Genomic DNA, 18,693 nt, shown 5'->3' with positions numbered 1-18,693 from the left:
AGCTTTTCAGTTGGTCAGCGCTTCAGAGCCATAAAAATCAGTCAGCATTAACGCTCATTAAAAGTCGGTAATGAACAGTTATTGGCATTGATATGGCCGCCCATTTGACCTGCGACACTCAATCATCTTGGTTGCAGCATTGTGTGGTTCGTTAAACTTGGAAATTGAACGGAAACAAATACGAATTGAAATGCAAGCACCTGCATTGTCCGCATGGCTCTTCATCAAATGCAACAATGCAATTATGTAATCAGTTTTTAATTTTTTCATTATTGTTGGTGTTGTTGGGGTTTTGCATGTGCCAGACTATTTGGCGAGCGTGACTGCAACTGTCTGACTGAGTGACCAACTAAATGCGATTGCTTTTGGCTTTTCCAACTTGAAGATACAAACGTGTGATTAGCACCAACTTAATGTACATGTATTAGTGGGTGTGTGCTAGTGTTTGCAAAGTGTGCCTACTTACGATTGGCTACGCCCAACGAGTCCAAATGAGCAAATACCTGAAAATTAACTCCACATCAAATTTGCATGTCTTTGCGCTCTTCACTAACCCAAATGCCAAGTGGCTGATGGTGTGTTCAGAGAGAGAGTGCTTTGAAGAACCCGCATGACTGGCAAGAAGGAGCACCGGACTGATTGCAATTTCCTAGTTGTTGTGAGGCACTTCAAGCCACACAACGTCATGGCCATAAACGATTGCGCAATGGCAGCCAAAGTGGGAGACAGATATTATAACATATTGCCAAACGGTCAACGAACGCCAAAAGAACCAGTTTTATTAACCTGCACGCTGACAGGTTCCCCACACACATACACTTTGAGCTTTGAGCCAGCAATGGGGCCTTTGAGCTACACAAAGTTATACTCATAAGTAGCGTGCTTGTTGCATTTCCGTTTACCATTGGCGCCCGTGCGTCTCATTTGACTACTCGTTAAATTTATTTTCTTGTCAAATGAGGTGTGAGCCCTCATGCAATGCAAATGACTTTGCCCATAATACTAATATTGGTAATGCCATAAAGACGTCTTTTTGTTGTTGTCGCAACGTGACTCGAAATTTCTATGACAATTCAATTGTGCATATGACGGGCAGGTTCGTGTGTTAAGTCTTTTGTTGTCGTTCCCTTTACAAAATTGGTGTCGCGCTGAAATTGCATTTGCCTGACCTTGAGCGGCTGTTGCAACTGCTGTGCTTGCATCTCTGTGTTGCAAGCTTGCACTTTCAGGGAAGTTCAAAAGCAGTGGCAAGTTGAGCGCAATAACTGGTAATTAAAAGGCCCAAACCACATCGATGCAACATCCATAAAAGTACTGCGGCAAGATCCCGATTGCCTTTTGGTGCGTGCTAACTTTGAAGTTGTCAAACTGTCAAACTGCAAGCGTAACACACACACAAAGTGGTTCGGCCAGCTGCATCGAAGGCGGACCAAAATGTCTTGTGGCAGCCATAAAATGCGACATTTGCTTATTTTTTTTTGCTGTATGGTGGCCAAACAGGAAGCCGCATACTTTGTATCAATCGGAAGTAAAAGGTGCAGGCAGGCAGGCAAAGGATCGAACTGAAATTGCCTTTAAAGTCATTCGCCAGTGCGAGTATGTAAAACAATTTGTACCCCTCTGTTTCTGCCCCTCTTGTCCACTCTCAACTGCCCAATAAATTATTTGCCTTGCTCACGCCCACGCATGACAAATCTCTGCAATCTGTTGGCTATTCAAATCAGGAGTGGTGCAGGAAGTGTGCATGCCAAAAAGCTGCTCCAATTTTCATGCCGGAACCGATTGCAATTACACATACACACATACGCCAGCAGACACACACACATGCACACCCTTAAACACTTAACACATTGACTGATTACTGCCAAGATAAAGCGAGCCAGTGGCCAATACAAATATGGAGAAAAAAAATAAATACAACAAACAATAAACAAATCGCCAACACACGATCTGGATTTTGGTTATCGATGTGTGTGTCTATGGAGTTGAAAAGTAAAAGTGGTTCAACGGCTGCTGCTGCTGCTGCCGATGGTGGCAATGTTATGCGTTTGATTGGCCTGGCCTGGTCTGCCATAACACCTCAGTTCACCACACTTCACTTCACATCCAGACTGTCGGTTCTCCATTGACTTTGAGCCACAAAAGGAAGCCCGACTAAGCCACAAGGAAGCCAAGAGTCCGTGGCCATGGGCTATGCTGCCATGGCTGTGCGCTCGCTGACTCTCTTGACCATCGTTACGCATTTCATTTGCACCACTCCAGCGACAGCATCTCAGATCCAGTTCGAGTTCCAATTCCAGTTCGCAGCTTTTGTCTGTGCTCACTTCCTGCTGCGCTCCAGGGGCTGCTTTTATTTATCTTGCCTTGATGAATATTAATATATGTTTAGTTTTACAATTTGATGCGAATTTTGTCCGTTGCCCGAACACTTCCTTATGGCCCACAATTAGTTGGCGCATTAACAGCCAACTGAGTTAGGGTTATGTTTATTAAAGGAGGTCCCAAATTGCAAGGGAGCTGTGAGAAGTAATAGACGACAATGATTTATGATTTGGCAGGAAACTTTTCCATAAAAGTAACAAATCAAATCTATATAATTGAATATCGAAATTAGCAGGCAATTAAGCTGCCATGTTTCACATTTCTTTAATTACATCATTTACTGCCGTTTGTTTTGACCATGAGCTGCCCACTAAGCCAACACACACAGAGATATATATAGTATATAGATTCATAACGGAACAATGCCCAGCTCACGCATGCGAAAGTTGGAACTTGGACAAAATCTCTGCTCATTCATAAGAAACCGGCGAGGGAATTGTGGAGAGAGAAAAGAAATAAACTAAATCAACATGCAATTAATTTGGCTTTGAAAATGAAGCGAACCATTTAAAGAGCGCACAACTTGAATGGAATTCCGCATGCTTCAAATATGTGCAAGCGCACAGAGAGATGCAGGAAATAAATCGAGGCAACTCTAAACGCGGCTCTTGAACGTTGGCCAACTCTTGCCACATTGTTGCACATGCAAAAATGCAGCGTTAGACAATGTGGACACTGGGCAGTTAGATCCCCATTTGGCACGCAGCACCAGCGACTGCGACTGCCCTTAACCGAATTATGTAGCTCCAACTTTGGCTTACAAATTACAAATTAAATACCACTAATTGATTGCAGTGCGTACTACGCAGTCCCTGGCTCTGGCTCTGGCTCTGGCTCCCAGCGCCTCACGAACGTGACGACCTTCGTATGCATTATTGAAGAAGAATTCCCAAAATCAAAAACCCCATAAAGCAAAGCAAGAAACGCAAACAATACAACGATCCAGCTACACATACTATATACGATATACGATACGCAATCCAAAGCGTTTTGTTGTCTTCAAAGCGTTTCCATATCAAAAAATCGTTGTTTTCCCATTTCGTGCTATTAATTTGCATTGCGCCAATGTTTGTGCTGGCGTTGTTGTTGTTGTTGTCATTTTGGGTATTGTTTTTTATTAAGATTTATAACATTTATTGCCATATGCCCGACTGTGATTACAACATTTGGAGCAAGCAGCAAGCAGCACCTTGCCAGCTTTTGTCTGTCGTCTGCCGTCTGATGTCTGCCATCTGCTGTCTTCTGTCTCCTTCTCCTCCTCGATCACGTCGCGCCAAACAGACGCGAATGCGCAGCACAAAAGAAAAGAGACAATACCGGCCCCAAAGCTGAGCACGAGAGTTAAGCTCTAAAGTTGAGCTTTTGCAGCCGAAAGCTCGCTGTGTCATTGTTTACACACAAAACCGTTATCAGAATTCAAGGTCTTCGGCTTCTGCGTCGTCGCGCTCTCGTTTTCGCTTTTCGCCACTTTTGGAGAGCGCGTGCGTGCGTTCGCTCTCATTTCGTTTTCCATTTCATTTCGATGGCGCCGGCTGCACCTGTGCGGCGCCGTCTATTTAACCTGGCTCCCCAATCTTGGCTGCGGCAGTCTGAACCACGAAAGTGGCCAAAAGAGTTGAACGCGCGTTTCCCACCCAGCGAGTGGTGGCAAATTTATTTGTAGTGCATAAGTGAATTAGTGTTCGCACTTGGGTCCCGAAAAACAAACACCCAGCCAACTTTAAGCCGAAGCCATGAGGATCCAGCAGCATTTTGTGGTAATTTCAAACAACAGAAACAACAACAACAACAACAAGTGTCAGCGCCAGTGTAAACTTTGTGAAATGCGTGTGCGATGATTACTTAGCCAAATGGAACTAATGGAATACAATCTTGACTGTTTATGACAATTTCATGCGTTTAATTTGTTTACGAAACTACTGAAAGAAAACTAAAGTACTCAGATTCATAGTTGTATTCGTTTGTAAACATTCGAAATGCTTCAGATATCTTATTTGGGTTTTAGCGCGAAATGTGCGAAGTGAATTCACAAATTTTACACTTTGTGCGTTGGTTTTTGCACACTTTGTCTATTAAATGTTACATGACATGGGCTTTTTATAACCACAATAATATGACAAAATTTGATTTAAAGTAATTGGTGTCTTTTCATAATAATTGATAAAAACTCTATCCATAACAGTTTTTGGAGGCAATTAATTACTGCATTTTGCAAGCTACTTTTCGTATCAATATAAAATTTAGGCATTTTGATCTTTTCAATAATACCAAACTGTTGCTGAAAAACATATATTTGAAGATCATCGGAATATAATTTTTAATATATCAAAATATTTTTATTCCGAAACTGTCATTGAAAATTATTTCAATATAATTTACTTTCGATGCAGCTTAAATTTACAGCTCAATAAAAGTAAAGGTACTAAAATAATCCCCACTTTTTCCAATAAAATAATAAAATTGTATTTAAGTAAATTAAGTTTCCATAATCGATTTTCCCACTTGGACACTTTCCAGACATTGTGCATTGTCGCCAATAGCACGACATTTGTGGCTCTTTTTTATCTTCGTATTTATTTGTTTTTGTCATTTTGATTGCCACTCGATTGCTTTGAGGCGCATTGTCAACAATTAAAAACGCACAAATACGACGGCGCGATGGTTTCATTAGCGCTTGCCCATGAAATGCAATGTTGAGTCGAGCTCTTTTCCCTCACGATCGATGATCCAACGACTGGCGAAGCAGTCGCTACGGCTCCAAGATCACAGACGGGGGTTGGCTTCGTTTGCCACTTTCACTGCCCACCAACAGCAGCGGAAGCTGTAACTTAGACGACTTTACTGCCACTGCCAAATTTGACTTCGACTTTAACTGCGCTGGCGTCGTTGTCGTGAGGCGTGCTTGAGCACAATTAGCACCCTCTGAGTGCAAGCGATGAGATAATAATAATTTTTTTGCCGGCGCTAATTTCCATTTCATAATCGGCATCCAGTTGACATTTGAGCGCAAATTGATTGAATTGAATTTGAATGATTAAAATCTGTTTATGAAATTCCCCCACCAAAGATGACAGCAAATTGACGCCAAATATTTTGACCTCGGCCAGACATACCATATTCCTAATAAAGACAGTGCCCTACAACAAAACACCAACGCCTAAGCATACGGATTCAAAGCGAGAGATTTTTGCATAATGCTGTGACACCTTTGACCATGTTTGAAAAGAGGCCCAGCCCGAAGTGAAACAAAAACAAGGCATATGCCCCCAAATGGCTTTGACCTGTAGCCAGGTCAGGCATTATCATGTTGATCTGCCATATTTATACTCGAATCCCCCACACGAAAATATATTATTACTACACTGACGTAACATTTCACTCTTACTTTTGTCTGGGAGTCAACGGCAGTCAATGACTCGACTCCCATTGCAAAAATAAGTTGCCGTATGTGTTCAGGCAGGCAGGTAGACAGAATGGGGCAAGCCGAGAGAGAGATGATGACGTGATGACCCAGTTATAAACCAGTTTTTTGCTTTTACGCTTCATATGAAGAATATTAAATTAATTAACATAATCGTTGCGAATTCAAGTTGATCCCTAAACGGGCGCGCGTTCGTTGCCTAAGTCTTTTGTTTTGCTGTTGACTAACACTTAACAAATTTACTTTAACTTCAGTTGGGTTTTCTCGGCGCCCTCTCTATTGCCATCGCCGGCAGCCATGCCAAAGCTGTCGGAGATCAGCAAGCTGCCGAGTCCCAACAAGTTGCGAGCGGAAATGCCGTCGCGGAGAAGCGCATCGGTCACGGCTTTGGTTTAGGTCTTGACATCGGCCTAGGTGGTCATGAAATTCACGAGCACATACACGAGCACCATGAGCATCACGAGCATCACGATCCAGGCTACTGGAAGAAGAAGGTCACGTGGAAGGAGGGCTGGAAGAAGATTTGGAATCCTGCCAAGAAACAAATTTGGAATCCATCCTGGAAGAAGGTATAAAGGAGAAACCTAATGTTTATCTCAACTATGGTTTATTAATACGATGATTTACAACAGATTTACAAGCCTCATTGGGTAAAGGTTCCCGGCTGGAAGGAGATTCAGGTGCCAGCCTGGAAGCAAGTTTGGGTAAGTCAAACCTTTAAGTCATAATTTCTTATACTATATAATATTCTTCACAACTTTTAGGTGCCACACTGGAAAGAGATCTTAGTGCCTGCCTGGAAGGACATTCAAGTGCCCGATTGGAAGCAGTATTGGACACCAGAGCTAGTCAAGGTATAATAAAACATCTGATCACACATAATGTTCTCATTATTAACAACAAAATCAACTCTGAAGGTTGGCATTCCCGGTGAGAAATATCTGGGCAAGGATCATGAGGGCTGGGAGTACACTAGCCACGATCTGTGGAAGAAGAAGGTTGTCTGGAAGTCGCACTGGAAGAAGATCTGGAAGCCTGCCAAGAAACAAATCTGGGTGCCAGAGAAGAAGTTGGAATGGAAGGAAGCGTGGAAACAGTACTGGAAGCCAGCCAAGAAACAGATCTGGAATGACAAACTGGAATGGAAGGAAGCATGGAAGCAAATCTGGGTGCCCGGCTGGAAGGAGATCTGGGTGCCTGGCTGGAAGAAAATCTGGAAGCCCGTTGTAATATCCGAATGGTTCCCCTCGCCCGATCACCATCACGATCACCACCACGAAGAGAGCTGGGACTGGGATCGCAAGGACAAAGCTGCCACCAACGAAAAGGACAAAGTTGTGTGGAAGCGCGACGATAGCAACGTCTCAGCGCAGAAGCCAACACAACTGAAGCCGGTGGCTAACGGAGATTTCAAGGCGAAGACGCTGGAGGCGGCCAAATCGCCAATCGCTGCCACATCGCAATCGTTTAAGTTTCCGGGCGCATAAACGCCGTGCCAAATGCCACATTAATTAAAATGTCACCCACCCGGATCCTTGTTCCATGTAAATAGTTGTACACCAGTCGTTAGCACGTAAGGACTTTCGTTGCGTTGGCGTTAGCGTCAATTTAAATTATCTCTAGCCTTAGACATTGTTTAATTAACCAAATAAAATAAATAAATAAATACAAATTATAATAATACAAAAGTGGGTTCAGTCTTCTACTTCAATCTACTTCTTCATCGTCATTGTGCTGCGGATGATTTGGCTTCTTCCAGGCATCCGGCTCAGGAGCATTGGGCAGTGGTATCCACTCGGTGTGTATCGACGGAGTCCAAACCTTCTTCCACACCGGCTCATAGATGCGCTTGGCCCGCCAGTACTTCACCCATCGTGCATTCCACGAGGTTCTATTCGCCCAGAAGCCATCCAGCTGCGGATCTGTGGTGTCTGTGTGACGTACGCTGAACGATAAGGAAGCGTGGGACGCGTTTAGTGAGTGAAAGTATTACACAATACCCCGCCGCTTACATGGTGGTTGTCTTGCCGCCCACACTAGACCGAACAGTCAGGCACAGCAGTAGCAACAGAGGCAACAACATTACAACGAACAAACGCCCACAGCAGCTGCTCCGTTTGGGAGTCCGCACTGTCATCATCCTGTCACTGTCACAACCTTCACTGCTTGTGGACCCTTTCATGTTTCGCAATCGACTGACAGCACTTTAGTCATTTCTCTTAATATAAAAAAAAAAAACAAAAAGTAGCTCGCAATGCTGGGGCGCCACTTATAGAAATTGGAATGCACGTCGCATGCCACGCGCTTCGCGTAAATGAATTGCAAATTCGCGCACTTTGCACGATCAACGCGTGAAAATCGTTATAAATAACGTAGCAAATGCGTTATATAATAATACGACTATTTTTTTTGTTTTTGTTTCTTTCTTTTTTACTTTTTTTTGTATTTTTCGTTACTTTTTTTTATGGACTTTTTTTTTGCTGCTGTTGTTGCATTTCTTACATGCTTAAGGTAAAACTTTGCAAAGAAAATGTGTGTGGATGAGAAAGCTTAGGAGTAAATATTATATATAAATCGTATCGTATGCAAGTATATAAATATATGTATGTATGTATGTGTGTATAATCTAGAGTATAATATTTGATTCGTGGGCTCTCCAACTGCCTCAATTCCCAGTAGTTAACATAACTTTCGTTTCGTAGAATTCAAGCTGTGTATTGTCTATTTAACATGCAACATATAAAACTATTTACTTACAACTTAAATTTATGCCTAGCGTGCAACAACATATAAATTTGATAGTATTTCGTTTAATCATCGTTCACACAATTTAATTTAGTTTAAACTTTAAAGCCTATGGTTTCCTGTTCCGAGTATGCGATAGTTTTTTGATTCTTTGTTACAAAGTTTTGGGAATAAGCACTCGATTGAGTTTTACAATAATTCTACGAGAAGGCGATACAAAAAGTTGCATAAAGTGTGTTTGCGAGTTGCAGTTTTGTAGTTTATCAGTAAGTCGTTGTAAAACTAATTTAATTAATTTAAAATTAATATGGCACAAGTCGCGCATATGAACATACAAAATTAAATGTCGTAGTAATTGATTTCGTTTAATGCCTAATAACATTTTAAGATACAAATACAAATAACATTGATGGACATTCAAGATACATTTTTGAAGATTACATTTACAATTACAATTACGTTGACGTTTTTACAGCACAACAAAAGGAAATTCTTGCCATGCAAAGAGCATACATAATAGTTTTGGACTTGCAGTCACAGCTCTAGAAGATTAATAGATTCATCAGCGGTCACGGCTAATATCAATATTAATTGAATTCATCCTGTCAGTAATTGTTGAGTGTGTTCGATCCATCATGATCTCATCTTTTTCTTTTTATCATATTCGTCTTCGTCTTCTACTTGTCTGCTAGGTCTGTCAGTCTTTTGAAATACCATTTGAAATCGTTTCATTTTGCAAAATTACAATTTGTTCGTTCATCTTGTGGTGTTTTGTCTGTTGTTCTTCTACGTGTTTGTTGCGATTGTTAACAAGCAGAGAGTTGCGGGAATGTTTCTGTGGCTGCTTCGTGACATAAGAGTATGTGGACAGCTAATTAAAACTAATTGATGAGTACATTAGATTCGAGGAAGTGGTAGTTAGTTTGTTTGGGGTCGGCGGCATAATAACGTGACCATGTCCATGTGTCAGCTTTGCAATTTTTCAGCGTCTGACTCACTCGAAGGACATCAGATTGGCCGGCAGTGGCTTTGGCACACGCGTCGTTGCCAACTTGCAAATGGCATTTGTCCAGAGATGCGTCATCTGTGGGCTGTCCGTGCGAAACTTGTACACGGTGCCCAGTGTTCGGTGGTATAGCTCAAAGGTGTTCTTGTGCTTGGTGTTGTCGCTGACATGGGCATACCAGCCCTCCAGTGGACACACCTTGCACGGCTCGCGCTTGAAGTCGCCACGTTCGCTGCCCTTGAACGACTTGGGCGGAAAGTAGACGAGCGAATTGGCCCAGATCTGTAGCCAGTAGCGTTGCCACGACGCCACCGCCGGCTTGCGTCCCTCCTTCTGCACGGTTTTGCGACGCACACAGCCCTGCATGGCGGCTGCTGCCTCCGGCGACATCAGATCGCAATCACTGCCCGCAAAATCGCACATGATGCCCTCGGCACTCTCCAATGAGGTGAGGTCTGCGTTCGAGAGCGCATCGCTGTGCTCCAACACCGAATCGTCGAGCAGATGATGGCGAGGCTGTTGACTCGGATCGTGCTCCAGGTGCAAATGATGCGGATGCCCGTCGTAATTGTTCGGTGCAATTTTGCCAAAGATGCTGCGAATGCAAAGACGGAGTAGAGTTTAGTTGCAAGGTTCAAAGGTGAAAAGAACATACAGACAATAGATATATAGATTTATATAATATATATATACGGTAAGGGGCGTCATGCAGGCAAGCGATCAAAATGGGATAAACAAATCAAAGCATAAGGCAACTGAAAAGGCGTTTATGAGTATAGCTGAGTGTTGAGTTTTTGTGTGAGTGTAAGTGTGTGTGTGGGCGTAGGTGGCAGAGTGTGGAATGATAAGCCAAACGAAACAAAGATCATTCAGCAAATCTCATACAATTATTTTACACCCAAAAGTGATGCAAAGCAGCAGCCAAAAGTGTAAGCAAGTGTTCAATGTGATGTGTATGTTCTTGTTGTTTGTTATCGAATCTCGGTTACAACGAAGCGTGGTCAAAAATGAGTAAACTGATGCGCAACTAATTAAACTGATAATGCAAACTGATAAATTAATAACTTGATAATGCATAATATCCTAGCTACGGCTACGATTGGTTTGGTTTGTTTTGGTTTTTGGTTTTTGGAGAGACACTCACCGACGGCATCTGCAGCGCTTGTTGGAGATTGTGCCAATGCCCGGCGCAATCATCACAATGCAGCACTGGCACCTTTGTGCAAAGTTGCGTGGCAGGCTGCTGCTGCGAAATCTACACATATCACAGTCGCAGTTGCAGTCGCAGTCACAAGTCACAACAAATACATTTTACAGATACAGATACAGATTTACAGAGGCAGAGAAACACAGAACCAAAGCGAAAGCAAATGTGTGTGTGTGTTTGAAAGAATACAAATTAAGAATACAGCATGAATAACAATACAACAATAATAATATCAATAGAAAGAGTCAACGAGTTATGTTAACGATTGTTTAGGACCCCACAATGTTCAGTCCAATTTGCGCAGTGAGAGAGATTGTGTTGAGTGGTGGTTAAAACGAAATCGAAAGTTTGTTGGGACGAGACACAAAAAGTGTTGTTGGCAATTAGAAATGCGCGAATTGTTTGTTTGATTTTCAGTTTGCATTAGAGATTAAAAACTTACTTTGTGCCCAGGCTGCGACACTTGCGATGGCCGGGCACAAACTTGGTGCCACTGGCCATGCGCATTGAACCAATTGTTTTGGCTGGCGACAGATTCAAGCAACCAAGCGCTGGTGTCACGGACTCCACATTAAACGATTCCTTCGAGCTGCACGACGAGGAGCTGGGACCAGACGGCGAGGCGGGCTCCAGACTCAGCGAGCGTCTGCACAAATTGTAGAAGAACTTTAATAATCGGTGAAAAACTAAAAAAGTATTTTATTTACTTGTACTGCTCCTCTTCGAATATGTTCTGCAGCTCTTCAATGTAACGTATGGAGGTTAGATACTTTTGCGTGGACTCATTTGGCTGTATTTGCTGGTAATCCGATTGTTGATAGTTGGAGATGACGCGCAGTATGTTGTTCATCTTGTTGCGTCGCTGCTCCGGCTCCAAGCCGCCCTTGTGTGGATGCGCCAGATCGATGTAGATCAAATCTGTGAGAAACAATCCCAGGTACGGTATGCAAGGCAGGCGCAAACTCTCCAGATATGAGCGTAGATTAGCCCAGTTATTCTGATCGCTGAATATATCGCTGAGTCGCTCGAAGGACTGTCGATCCTTCTTGGACAAACAGGCCCAGGTTTTCTTGAGACGATAAATGCTGGCGCTTTGCATTGCCGAAATGATGGCAAACAGCGAGTGCAGATTGTTCAGCTCGTGCAGTTTCTTGGCCACCTAAAATAATTAACAGATATTCAAATTAATTTAAACTCTCTTTTAGGTGAATGCGAATTTTATACCTTAATAAAGTGTGTCATTATTTCAGCACGCTGCTTGGGCTGCTCGCCATTCAATATTTCGGTTACTGTCCAGAAGCTGGTGTGATTGAAGCGTTTGGTGAACGCCACAATGTTGGGCGTAACCACATGCTTGTCCTTCTTGGTCCAGGCACAGCTGCTCAGTTCATCCGGTTGAATGAGCGCAAAGACCGGAAAGTCCAGCAGCGTTATCTGATTAGCCAACAGATCGGCGGGCACACGCAATGCACTCATTATGACAGCATCCAGCTGTTTAATGGAGCCATGCGAAGGCAAACTCTGCGACTTGTTCGCTGGCGCTGCGGTTGTACTGCAAAATGTGATAACAGATTTAATCTAATTAAGTTTGAGGCAAGGCGGAAGCTTCGACTTACGCTATGCTGTAGTAACAACCCGGCGAATCTGGCGACGAGGAGAAGCTGGTGAGACAACCAATGGAGTTCTTGCGCCTGTTGCTCTTAATATTCAGTGTCTTGCTGGCCGGCTGTTGGGCTGCAGTCTGTTCCGCCTGCAGCTCCTTTTGGCCCTTATCCTGACGCAAACAGGCCAAGGTATGAGCATTGCCATTAGGACTTCGTTGCTTCGATTGACGCGACTGCTGTGGCGATTGCTGTTGCTGTTGTTGCTGCTGCTGCTGCTGCTGAAGTGCTGACATTCCGTTGTGCTGATAATGCGACTGAGCTGTGGGTGAAGCTGTGACATACGCTTGTCCAGCGTAGCCCACATAGTCAGTGCTTGGCTTTCTGCTCAGCTGCAAATGGAAATGAGATTTAACTTAAACATTGAAAACTGAATGCAGCCCGAAACTTACCTCAGAGTAGCGCAGATTATCCGTGGAGAGGTCTCGTGATATTTCCGAATAGCGCATCATGGCGTCGTTCAATAACCAATTGTACAATAAACTGCAATTGCGCAATACAGAAGTAAATATTATTGTTATTGGCTCGTTTGTAGTTTTATGCACTGTGTACTTGTGTGAAAAACTCGTTGATTGTGATAAGCAGAAAGTTTTTGGGTTCCGCGTGCTCCGCACTCTAGGCAGTCTCTCAGTTCACTGAGTAACCATTTTGAGTGTGTGTTTTTATGGTGCACGCGGCTGGCTGCAACAAAAGCCACAATGCAGAACAACACACAATACGAGTAACATGGCAAGCAGCAAGCAGCAAGCAAGCGAGCATCAAAGCTTCAGCCACTGTGGCACGCTTCGCTGCTCAATTTCCAATGCGACGGTGGCCATAATGTGAGTCATGCGGGGGAACAGCCAGAAGTGAGACCTGGATCTGGTCTTTTATGGCAACAGTGAGTAGCCGCCGTTTTGTGTTCCGAGCTGTCGATTGGTTTTTTTGGGGGGTGCCAATGCAGCAGCAACCACAACAACAACAACAACAACAGCGGCAACAACACCAGCTCTAATGCTAATGACATGCATACGAGAGACTGCGCGTAAAGTCAGCGGAAAGTTTTTTAGGAAAAACAAGTCACCAAAACGGTCAACGAACCCATCAGAATCAATCCGGCCCAGAGACAGAGAAGTGTTTGATAAACAGAGGGAAAATTATATTGATCAGCTTCTCATATTTATAATAACAACTTAGCCTTGTACATTTTTATAGTGCGCAGATCTCAAGTTGAGCAAGCGTTAATAAGCATACACAACATGTGCACTATATTATACATATGGCATATATATTTGCCGCTACAAATGTCTATCTATATGGTCGAGCTGATACATAGTATGCATGCCATACATTTCTCAAAGACTGTCTGAGGCGACCCCGTCTAATTAATTTCAATTAAGTCTATAATCATTCCAAAGCGAATGCTGATCAAATGCAATGACGTTCACTTTGCCAGTGTAATTTCTTCGAAAAATTCTGTGAGCAATTCGATGAAGAACTCGATTTTACTATAATTAACATAAGATTTCTAAATGCGGCGACATGTGGCAAGCTCAATATAGAAATCGAACAATTTACAATTATTATTATAAACATACTTTAAGTATATGTAAACAAGAAATACGTATGAATCAAATCGCAATCGCTTATCGGTAAACTTCATGCAAGATATCGCTTGCTTCGAGGAATTTGTTGTATTCAAAATGTTGAGTGTACAAGTCAAAAATATACGTACAAAAAAGTACTTGAGAATTTCTTTTTACATATGTATCTTGTTATCAATAATCGTAGGTGAACCCCGTACAACAATAAAGCATGCTCAGCGATAAATCAAATCACAAACAAATGCCAATTTTTGTTTTTGATAAGAACTGCGTTTTTCTGACTAGCAATTTTGGAATTTTACTAAACAACTCTATATAGATACTGTGTTTTTGTTTCTGTTTACGAATTGATAATGTGTTTCTCAGTTCATAATAATGTTTATTCAAAATTGAAATATATTTCAAGACTTGCTCTCTCTCTCTCTCTCTCTGCAGTTATCGGGCATATGGAAACGGAAACGCTTCAGATAAACGCGTGTAAACATCATCTAATGCTCTAGTAATATCTTATTCCTTTGTTTCGCTGATAATTACAGAATTCAATTACAGCGTAGCCATATTTATATATAATTTTATACAGTTGAATATATATGCATATGGGGAAGCAGTACGATATCGGGAGATAAAAGAAATTCAATTTCTGGCAAGACACAAAGCGAATGAATTATTTTCCAGACTGCCTCAAGTTTTGAGCAAATGGATTTTTATTGACTATTTGAACTATTCTACAAATATACATATCAGACAGATATATATTGTAGATGCTCATATGGTACATCTGTTTGTAGATATATATACATATATAGTAGATATATTCGCATCGTATGTGTATCGCTGGCAATAGATTTGAAATTTTGCATTGTTTTGGCTGCGGTTCGAGACGTTGAGCAATTTATGAAAATATCAAATGCAATTAAAGTAAATTAACTGACATCATGGGAGTGTGTGTGTGTGTGTGTTAATGTGTGTGTATTGTTTGTTTGTCTGATTTATTGGCAAATAAAATGTTGTTGCTTCTTTATTTACATTTACACGGTTCCCACGTTTAAGCCTTATAAACTGGGGCTATATGTAAATAAGTATTTATTGTTTATGCGCCTTCTGCCTCCTTTATGCAGCATATGTATGTAGAATGCTTTTGTTTAGCTTTGATTGCGCTGACTATACGATACAACTGAACATATGTATTTATGTACTTTGATACAAGTAGTTTAATTTGTATTCTGGTCAGGGACAAGAAATTGCGGAGGCGTCTCTGCTGCCGTTACCGCTTCCCGCTTTTGTTTATGACCACCACCCACCACGTGAGGATCGCCCACCGCCCTCAGCACAACAAAACAAATAAGAAAGCTACAATCGAGAGTGATCGACTGTGAGATACCTGCGCCCAATTTTAATTAAGGCAAAACAGTGTGGAATTCTTAAAATATACCGAATTTATATACCACAAAAATACTAAAATGTACCGGTGTGGTATATTAATATAGTATTATACTCAAAATATACCATAGAGTACAAAATATACCAAAAGTTTTTTAATAAATACTTTTGTTTTCCCCATCAAAAGTATTTCTTAAATAACTTTTACAATTTGTATCTGATCGCAACCAAATTTTCAGGAATTATAATATGTAACTCTAGTTATTATTGTATGTACCAAAAATTAACTCTAGCTTCAAAATTACGGATAAACAGACGAACAGGCGGACATGACTCGACTGTTGACTATGATCAAGAATATACATATAGTATGTGCTTTATTGGATAGGAGATGACTCCTTCTGCCTGTTATATCCCTTTCCTGCAGACACAAAGTTATAATACCCTTCTACCCTATGGGTAGCGGATATAAACAGAGGGAGAGAGACAAGTACATATGTATTTGGAAGCCAATAAATATGTTTATTGTTTTTACATAAATTTCGTAAATACAAACAAAAACAGCTGCACCAGAAAAGTTCGCGGAAATCAAAAATTGGACTACCGCCTGACTGACTAACTGACTAAGTGACTGACTGACTCTGCTTCCTACACATGAATGTTTTCCAGTGTACTATGTAGGCATTTATGTGGTGCGCATCTTTTCCTCCGCAATGTGTGTTGGCGTTAATTTCCTTTGATTCACATTGGAATTTGCCATCAACAAGACGAGACTAATACTTTGTCTGGCCCTAGAATGGCCGAGTGACCCTCGCTGTGATCTCTCAACAGCTTTCTTTCATTCATTCTTGTTGTTCTTGCTGTTCAGCATTTACAAAATGGAAATTTCATTTTTGTTATATATTTATTTTGACACAGAGCTGTGTAACAGAGAGAAAGATTGTGTGTTTATGGCGGGCAAGGTCAGTTGGTGTCGCCAGCGTTGACAGCGATGCCATCGCCATCAAGTTCAATAACCGCGCCAAGATTTGTTTTTATTATGGAAAAATGCCCCGTCTCCGTTATACGCGTGTGTCGTCTTTGTACATAAATTAACCTTCGCCCGCCCGATGGCAATGCGATTGTGAAAAGTGCATACATATGCATATAATACAGTGATCGCCTGATATAGTCAACTTGGAATGGATTAAGACCAAGGCAATTGATCGGGTAATAAAATGCATGACATTATGCGAGGATTCCATTTTGCGAAGAAATGCAAATTTCTTCATTATTCAGGCTAGACATCGACTGCGATCTCCTCTGTACTTTTTTGCATGACGGACACATTTTGTAGAGCAATCACTGTGTGTGGGGTGCCAATGCAAATAGGAGAATACGTTCTGCTTTCATTGAGAATTTAATTGATAGCAGCTATTCTGAGTAGTCTTTATGCTATCAATATTTAATCGCATGCAATTACAGACAATGCGAATGCAAGTCAAGTGCATTCACACACACACACACACACACACACACATGGAAGTGTGTAATGCACACTTGTAATCACAGTCGGTGTGGCAACAAGAGAAACTACACACGAAAAAACAAAGCCGCTGGCTAGTTGTATAAAACAACAACACAAATCGCAGCTACAATTACAACTACAACAACACAAACTAGAGAAGGCCAAGCAAAAAAACAAACAACAAATAATAAGCTTGGCTCTGGCTTTTCTTTCTGCTGACGCCGCTGCTTCATGGATTTCTGTTTCTATTTCTGTTCTTATTTGTTCTGTTTCTCTGATCCGTGCGCTCATAAAGTGGGTCACCAAAGCAGCAAAGCGTTCCTAGAATCCGCAGCCCATATGCGAATAGTTTTCGAGTGCCTGCATTCACTTAGCACTCGTTGAAGTGCTGAAAGAGCTGAACTGAACACAAAAAAACAATACGCATGGAGCCTTGAAATCGGCATCCCAAATTGAAGCGAAGGCAACACAAAGCAAGGCAAGGAAAAAAAATAACATCTGGTCTACCCCTGAACTGCTGCGCTGCGCTGCCTGCCTGACTGACTGACTGCCTGCTTGGTTCGCTGAATGCGCGCATCCTGTTTAGCAAGTAACCAAAACAACAGCTGGAAAATAATGCAGCAAAGTGAAACTCAAATTTCTTGCCAAGGGGCGTACAGTTACTTGTGTGTGTCTGTGTAATAGATACATATGTATGTATGTGCATCTGTCTGTACAACAAAATGTTTCTTTTATGGTTGTCTGATAACATTTGCTTATCACATGATCTACATAGCTTCTGAGTTTATCACTAAGGGAAGCAGTGCTAAATGCTTTTTTATTGATTTGTTCCTCAATGAATCATTTTTACTCATTTGCCGGCAATATAACGTGAATAAAATGAACAGCGACGACAACAACAATGACGACAGCCACACACACCCCTAACAAATCGATAGCAATGATTAAGAGTGTACACCCTACACCTCAGCCCCCTACCTGCCCCAACCAACCCCATTGATGGTTGTCACACGCAATTTTGTGTATGCCGTCGGCAACGTCGTTAATGTTTAGCACACTTCGCATGCAAAAAAAACAAAATGGGCAACAGAAGAAGGGAACAGAGCAGAAGAAGTGAAATTCAAGCACACACACAGAGACAGTGTCCCCCAACATTTAGCGCCCACCCAGTTTCGTAATCACCGACAAGTACACCCAAAAGAATATACAAAAAAAAGGAAAAGCAAAGAATTGCACTTGATAGAAATGAGACGATTTGTCTGCCCAGTGCCAGTGGCAGCCGAGAATAGTATTGCAACGAGACATTTATTTATAGTGCGCCCCGTATTCACGCCCCAAAAAAACTTACCTAAACAAAAACAACAATGACAGCGACAACGGCAAGAGCAGCAGCTTCTGTATCAATCAACCAACGCATTTTAAACGGGCACTGTAGCTGTATCGAATACTTTAGCTAATAGCTATTTTATTTTGTTTCTCACTTAAGACAAAAAACACAGACACCCAACGCAACAGCAACAACTCAGCGATGTCGACACCGATTTTTCACGCACGCTTTTTTTTAATGCCCGCAAGACTTAAAATTGTTTTTGTTAATTAATTAATATGAAATAAAAACGCGCGCGGCGTACGCACATTGAATATTTATTGTCGCAAGTTCTGACTGACTGACTAGTGGTGCCGAAACATCGATGGGATTACATATCGATTATACGATGTTTCTAATTTTTGTAAACATCGATTTCGTAAGGCACCGATAACTCAAAATACTGAAACTACGATAACTACCTCGTTATATTTG

The 18,693-nt window shown here is 41.8% G+C and overlaps 3 protein-coding genes across 5 annotated transcripts; 1 reads left to right on the top strand and 2 right to left on the bottom strand.

Annotated features, from left to right (window-relative positions):
- Positions 1 to 3,964: 3,964 nt before the first annotated feature.
- On the top strand, positions 3,965 to 7,491 carry LOC133840996 (uncharacterized). The gene is made up of 5 exons (XM_062273234.1): positions 3,965 to 4,139; positions 6,058 to 6,372; positions 6,436 to 6,507; positions 6,568 to 6,657; positions 6,721 to 7,491. The coding sequence occupies exons 1-5, from the start codon at positions 4,116 to 4,118 to the stop codon at positions 7,288 to 7,290; spliced, it is 1,071 nt and encodes a 356-aa protein (XP_062129218.1). The 5' UTR covers positions 3,965 to 4,115; the 3' UTR covers positions 7,291 to 7,491.
- Positions 6,994 to 8,335, bottom strand: LOC133840997 (uncharacterized). The gene is made up of 2 exons (XM_062273235.1): positions 7,816 to 8,335; positions 6,994 to 7,748 (listed from the first exon to the last, which is right to left on the bottom strand). The coding sequence occupies exons 1-2, from the start codon at positions 7,983 to 7,985 to the stop codon at positions 7,511 to 7,513; spliced, it is 408 nt and encodes a 135-aa protein (XP_062129219.1). The 5' UTR covers positions 7,986 to 8,335; the 3' UTR covers positions 6,994 to 7,510.
- Positions 8,336 to 8,597: 262 nt separating this feature from the next.
- On the bottom strand, positions 8,598 to 18,560 carry LOC133840995 (ras-specific guanine nucleotide-releasing factor RalGPS1). Of its 3 annotated transcripts, none has more exons than XM_062273230.1 (8): positions 18,241 to 18,560; positions 12,815 to 12,905; positions 12,378 to 12,754; positions 11,986 to 12,313; positions 11,469 to 11,920; positions 11,204 to 11,407; positions 10,699 to 10,809; positions 8,598 to 10,149 (listed from the first exon to the last, which is right to left on the bottom strand). In XM_062273230.1, the coding sequence occupies exons 2-8, from the start codon at positions 12,872 to 12,874 to the stop codon at positions 9,543 to 9,545; spliced, it is 2,139 nt and encodes a 712-aa protein (XP_062129214.1). In that variant the 5' UTR covers positions 12,875 to 12,905; positions 18,241 to 18,560; the 3' UTR covers positions 8,598 to 9,542. The 3 variants fall into 3 exon arrangements, with proteins under 3 accessions (XP_062129214.1, XP_062129215.1, XP_062129216.1); XM_062273231.1 differs by lacking the exon at positions 18,241 to 18,560 and adding an exon at positions 14,137 to 14,339; XM_062273232.1 differs by lacking the exon at positions 10,699 to 10,809 and having other exon boundaries at positions 18,241 to 18,557.
- Between the last annotated feature and the right edge of the window lie 133 nt (positions 18,561 to 18,693).

This window comes from Drosophila sulfurigaster, chromosome 3 (assembly GCF_023558435.1).
Source record: "Drosophila sulfurigaster albostrigata strain 15112-1811.04 chromosome 3, ASM2355843v2, whole genome shotgun sequence".
Lineage (NCBI taxonomy): Eukaryota > Metazoa > Arthropoda > Insecta > Diptera > Drosophilidae > Drosophila > Drosophila sulfurigaster.
The sequence above is the reverse complement of the archived record's forward strand: the minus strand, read 5'-3'. Positions and strand labels throughout refer to the sequence as shown.

Excerpts from the sequence above, each read along its gene's own strand:
- LOC133840996 (XM_062273234.1), top strand. The coding sequence starts at position 4,116 with ATGAGGATCCAGCAGCATTTTGTG. Across the intron at positions 6,373-6,435 it reads GGAATCCATCCTGGAAGAAG|ATTTACAAGCCTCATTGGGT; the intron begins GTATAAAGGAGA and ends GATTTACAACAG. Across the intron at positions 6,658-6,720 it reads GGACACCAGAGCTAGTCAAG|GTTGGCATTCCCGGTGAGAA; the intron begins GTATAATAAAAC and ends TCAACTCTGAAG.
- LOC133840997 (XM_062273235.1), bottom strand. The coding sequence starts at position 7,985 with ATGAAAGGGTCCACAAGCAGTGAAGGTTGTGACAGTGACAGGATGATG. Across the intron at positions 7,749-7,815 it reads GGCGGCAAGACAACCACCAT|CGTACGTCACACAGACACCA; the intron begins GTAAGCGGCGGG and ends CTTATCGTTCAG.
- LOC133840995 (XM_062273230.1), bottom strand. The coding sequence starts at position 12,874 with ATGATGCGCTATTCGGAAATATCACGAGACCTCTCCACGGATAATCTG. Across the intron at positions 12,755-12,814 it reads ATAATCTGCGCTACTCTGAG|CTGAGCAGAAAGCCAAGCAC; the intron begins GTAAGTTTCGGG and ends TTCCATTTGCAG. Across the intron at positions 11,408-11,468 it reads TTCGAAGAGGAGCAGTACAA|ACGCTCGCTGAGTCTGGAGC; the intron begins GTAAATAAAATA and ends CAATTTGTGCAG.